A 5,817-nucleotide genomic window follows, 5' to 3' on the forward strand; every position below is an offset into this window, starting at 1 on the left:
TGCCACCTTGCTGTATAAAGACGGGCTCGGCCCGAGCGAGCCGGAGCCCATCGTCGCCACACCCACCGGCCCCACTCCACCTCACCGCCGCCATTGCAGCCTCTCATGGAGTCCCGGTGGGTTATCGCGTTCCTCTTCCTGTCCCTGCAGCCGCTGCTCGGCGCGTCCTACCTGCGGGCGAGGAAGAACTACATCGTGCACCTCGACCCGAGGGGCGGCCCCGTCGACTCCGTCGAGGAGTGGCACCGCTCCTTCCTCCCGAGGACGGCCGCGCTCGAATCTGAGGTGGAGGCGGACGGCGGCGCCAAGGACCATGGCCCGCGCATCATATACTCCTACAGCGACGTGTTCACCGGCTTCGCCGCGCGGCTCACGGACGAGGAGGCCGAGGCGCTGAGGTCCACGGAGGGGTGCCTCAGGCTGTACCCGGAGGTGTTCTTGCCGCTCGCCACCACCCGCTCGCCCGGCTTCCTCGGCCTCCACCTCGGGAACGAGGGGTTCTGGAGTCGCTCCGGGTTCGGCCGCGGGGTGGTGATTGGCATCTTGGACACGGGGATCCTGCCCAGCCACCCTTCCTTCGGCGACGACGGCCTCGAGCCGCCGCCCAAGACCTGGAAGGGCACGTGCGAGTTCAAGGCCGTCGCCGGCGGCGGATGCAACAACAAGATCATCGGGGCGCGCGCGTTCGGCAGCGCCGCCGTCAACTCGTCGGCGCCGCCGGTGGACGACGCGGGCCACGGCACGCACACGGCCAGCACGGCCGCGGGCAACTTCGTGGAGAACGCCAACGTCCGGGGCAACGCGGACGGCACGGCCTCGGGGATGGCGCCGCACGCGCACCTGGCGATATACAAGGTCTGTACTCGCAGCCGCTGCTCTATCATGGACATCATCGCTGGGCTGGACGCCGCCGTCAAGGACGGCGTCGACGTGCTGTCCTTCTCCATCGGCGCGCAATCCGGCACGCAGTTCAACTACGATCCCATCGCCATCGCGGCGTTCCAGGCCATGGAGCGCGGCATCTTCGTCAGCTGCGCGGCGGGCAACGCCGGTCCGGACCCGGGCTCCGTCGGCAACGGGGCGCCTTGGATGCTCACCGTCGCGGCCGGCACCATGGACCGCGCGATACGCACCACCGTGAGGCTCGGCAACGGCGAGGAGTTCGACGGCGAGTCCCTGTTCCAGCCGGGCAACAACTCCGCCGCGAAGCCGCTTCCGCTCGTGTACCCCGGCGCCGACGGCTCCGACACTAGCCGTGATTGCAGCGTGCTGCGCGGAGCCGAGGTGAGCGACAAGGTGGTGCTCTGCGAGAGCAGAGGCCTAAACGGCCGCATCGAAGCTGGCCAGACCGTGTCCGCGTACGGCGGCTTGGGCATGATCGTCATGAACAGAGCAGCCGAAGGGTACACCACCTTCGCCGACCCGCATGTCCTCCCTGCGACGCACCTGAGCTACGATGCCGGGACCAAGATCGCGGCCTACATTAACTCCACGGCCAACCCGACGGCGAGCATCGCGTTCAAGGGCACAGTCATGGGCGCGCTGCCGGCGCCGGCCGTTACGTTCTTCTCGTCCCGAGGTCCGAGCAAGGCCAGCCCGGGCATCCTGAAGCCGGACATCACGGGGCCCGGCATGAACATACTCGCGGCGTGGGCGCCGAGCGAGTCGCACACGGAGTTCTCCGACGGGGGCGTCGGCCTGTCTTTCTTCGTGGAGTCTGGCACGTCCATGTCGACGCCGCACCTGAGCGGCATCGCCGCACTCATCAAGAGCCTGCACCCGGACTGGTCACCGGCGGCGATCAAATCGGCGATCATGACGACGTCGGACGCAGTGGACCGCACCGGCGTGCCCCTCAAGGACGAGCAGTACCGCCACGCCACCTTCTACGCCATGGGCGCGGGCTACGTCAACCCCGCGCTCGCCTTCGACCCCGGCCTAGTCTACGACCTCCACGCCGACGACTACCTCCCCTACCTCTGCGGCCTCGGCCTCGGCGACGAGGGCGTTACCGAGATCGCTCACCGCCCGGTCACCTGCGCCAACCTCAAGGCCACCACCGAGGCAGAGCTGAACTACCCGTCCCTCGTCGTCAACCTGCTGGCCCAGCCGATCACGGTCAACCGCACGGTGACCAACGTCGGGAAGCCGAACTCCGTGTACACCGCCGTGGTGGACATGCCCAAAGACGTGTCGGTGACGGTGCAGCCGCCGATGCTGCGGTTCACGGAGGCCAAGGAGAAGCAGAGCTTCACGGTGACGGTGCGGTGGGCGGGGCAGCCGAGCGTCGCCGGCGCCGAGGGCAACCTGAAGTGGGTCTCCGATGACCACATCGTGCGGAGCCCCATTGTGGTTCCGCCCAAGGCCGCGTAGTAATTCTGCGACCGGCAGCATGTATAGCTAGCTAGTAGCATCGGGTAGGCTGCTGCGCTTCCGTGGTTTTGCGCAGGCTGCATGCAAACTGGAGCGATTTTGTTCTGTAAATAGCGCGAATCAATAAAAATGTGTCTCCAGAACATCTGGTCGTCTAAGAATAGAGGGGATCCATGCATGTGTTTCCTTTTTATCTGAGGGTCAAGATTTGCAATGAACTGCATGACTAGTTGACTACACTCACTGCATGCATGATGGTGGATCACGCAAACATCGGAAACGTCGAGGACGAATTGTTTCCAACGTGTTCAGTGGCAACTTGCCTTTTCCTCGATGCCAACTCTTCTTTTTTTACACCTCCTTGATGCCAACTCTATACTGCGGCAAGGCAAAGTGAGTGCTCATGGAAACACAGTCATTAGCATGTCCAGCAAAGCAAAGTGATGGTTCAATGCTCGTGGCAACATATACTACCATTTCCAGCATGTTAATTATCGGGAGCTTGGATAAAAGCAAGGCTTGGCGGTGCTGGTTAGCAATAAAGTACATATAGTTCCACTCCAGTGTTTTGATTGTCTTGCACATGGCTTCTGCAACTTGTCTCCCACTGGTTCTCGCCGTCTCGAGCAAACTCTTTTGATCTGCATCTGTTCAGTTTAGTGCACTCTTCAGTTTTTTTTAGTTTTTTTTTGATAAAGTGAGTTTCCTTTTTGATAAAGTGAGTTTCCTCCACGATATCTGTTACAACTATTACTATAACCAGCAAACAGGAAAATAAAAACAAATGGCACCTCTCCAGTCTAATGACGATCAAATTACTTTCTCATTAAGTTTTTGAATGTTGAAGATGATGTTGTGGAGGTACAGCCTATGGACCTTTAAAGAAATTTCTTTTAAACAAAAGATCAACCAATACATGTCCTTTTTCGCAACAGCATTTAAAGGATTGTCTTTTAAACGGAAAAAAATATCAATCAATACATTTCTTTTTTTGCAACAACATTTGAATAAATTCCTTTTAAGCATAAAACAATCAATATATTTCCTTTTCTGCAACAACATATAAATACATTCCTTTTACACAACAAATCAATCAATGTATTTCCTTTTTTACAACAACATTTAAATACATCCCTTTTAAACAAAACACCAATCAATATATTTCCTTTTTTGCGCCAACATTTAAATACATCCCTTTTAAACATAAAATCAATCAATGTATTTCCTTTCCCTAAAAAAATCAATGTATGTCCATTTTTACACAAACAATTAAATGCATTCCTTTTAACACAAGATAAATCAATGCATTTACATTTTTGTAGCAACATTTAAATACATTTATTTTTAACAAAACATCGATCAATATATTTCTTTTTTTGCAGACATTTAAATACATTCCTTTTAAACATAAAATCAATTAATGTATTTCCTTTTTTGCACCAACAATTAAATACATTTTTTTAAACATAAAATCATTCAATGTATTTCCTTTTTTGCACCAACCTTTAAATAAATTCCTTTTTTGTAGTTACCTTTAAATAAATTCTTTTTAAACAAAAAAAATCATTTTATTCCGAAATGCTTATGAGTGCAGTTGCACTAACTAGGCTACCCGAGCGCACGTGGTACGCGACAAAAATTTCACACGGCACAATCGAGGTGCATCCGAGCAGACCTGTCATAAAGGATAATTAACATCCCGTGTCATCATCACGATCCTTACTTTGCACAAGTCAAGAAAAGAAAAAACATGTGCATTTATCTGGGTTTTATAAATTTAGAAAGCCGTAACTTTTGATTCGAGTATCAGAATTTAAATTCGTTTTCATCATTGGGTTACTCGCGACGAGTTCTTCAAAACTAGATCCCATATAAGTATATTTTTCAACGAACTATTTGTAGAGTAACTTTGGGTGTTGTAAATGCAACTTTAGTGCTACAGGAAAGGAACTTCTTAGTTTGCCTACTATGATTGCCTATCAACAAAAAGTCCTTCTAAGTTATCTCCCGCGACTGTCATGTTCACTAAATTCACATATAAATTGTCTACCCCAATATCGAGTATGCTAACACTATGTTTCACAGACTCGGAGTATAGGTAACATGAGGTACACCGACAAACGACTTCTCCTATCACCATAGCCAAACTCATTAGTGATGACATGAAACCGAGCATCATTGTTAGACAATTAATTATCAATGCTAAGTTCTCGTGATTTATTGGGGCAGTTGCTCGGATTCGTTTTGAACTGGTTTTTGCATTTGTCTTTTTTGTAATACAGTTGCTTGGTTTTGATAGGCAGTTTCTTGGATTTTTTTTGCTACAACAATTTTTCATTTTGTGTTTTTTTGTAATTGATTGTTTTGGATTTTTGCTAGAATAGATAAGGTGCATGGGGAGTGAGATCAGATAGTTATCTATAATGGCTATTCAAGTTGGTCATACGTTTTTTCTGCCTAAAGTATACAAGCTAAGTAGTAATGGTAGGGATAGTTTGTAAGTCTTCATCGTATCTACTTTTTCAAACACTTTTGCTCTTATTTTGGACTCTAATTTGCATAATTTGAATGAAACTACCTCAGACTGGCGTTGCTTTCAGCAGAATTGCCATTGATGTTGTTTTTGGGCAGAAATCAAAGTTCTCGAATTGACCTGAACAATTACGTAGAATTTTTATGGAAAATTTAAAAAATACTGGTGGAAAAAAATATACCAGAGGGGGGCCACCCAGGAGCCACAAGCTCAGGGGGCGCGCCCATCCCCCAGGGCATGCCCTACGACCTAGTGAGCCCCCTGGACCTCCGGCAACCCTAACTCCAACTCCATATATTCCTATTCGCCAAGAAAAACCCAGAGAGAAGAATTCATCACGTTTTATGATATGGAGCCGTCGCCACCTCCTGTTCTTCATTGGGAGGGCTGATCTAGAGTCTGTTCGGGGCTCTAGAGAGGGGGATTCGACGCCGTCGTCATCATCAACCTGCCTCCATCACCAATTTCTTGATGCTCATCGCCGAGAGTGAGTAATTCCTTCATAGGCTTGCTGGACGGTGATGGGTTGGATGAGATTTATCATGTAATCGAATTAGTTTTGTTAGGACTTGATCCGTAGTATCCACTATGTTCTGATATTGATGTTTCTATCACATTGCTATGTTTAATGCTTGTCACTAGAGCCCGTGTGCCATGATTTCAGATCTGAACCTATTATGTTTTCATAAATATATGTGTGTTCTTGATCCTATCTTGCAAGTTATATGCACCTATTACGTGTTATGATCCACATACCCCAAGGTGGCAATAATTGGGATTCTTTCCGGTGATTGCCGTAGTTTGAGGAGTTCATGTATTCACTAAGTGTTAATGCTTTGTTTTGGTTCTCTATTAAAAAGAGGCCTTAATATCCCTTAGTTTCCTTATGGACCCCGCAGCCATGGGAGGGT

General features: G+C 50.0%; 1 protein-coding gene across 1 annotated transcript; it reads left to right on the forward strand.

Annotated features, from left to right (window-relative positions):
* The first annotated feature begins 6 nt into the window (after positions 1–6).
* LOC119335932 (subtilisin-like protease 4) lies at positions 7–2,566 on the forward strand. The gene has a single exon (XM_037607978.1). The coding sequence runs from the start codon at positions 106–108 to the stop codon at positions 2,371–2,373; it is 2,268 nt and encodes a 755-aa protein (XP_037463875.1). The 5' UTR covers positions 7–105; the 3' UTR covers positions 2,374–2,566.
* The last annotated feature ends 3,251 nt before the right edge of the window (positions 2,567–5,817 follow it).

The sequence above is a fragment of the Triticum dicoccoides genome, chromosome 1B (assembly GCF_002162155.2).
Source record: "Triticum dicoccoides isolate Atlit2015 ecotype Zavitan chromosome 1B, WEW_v2.0, whole genome shotgun sequence".
NCBI lineage: Eukaryota > Viridiplantae > Streptophyta > Magnoliopsida > Poales > Poaceae > Triticum > Triticum dicoccoides.

Bases quoted from the DNA above. Each gene is read 5' to 3' on its own strand.
- LOC119335932 (XM_037607978.1), top strand. From the start codon at position 106: ATGGAGTCCCGGTGGGTTATCGCGTTCCTCTTCCTGTCCCTGCAGCCG.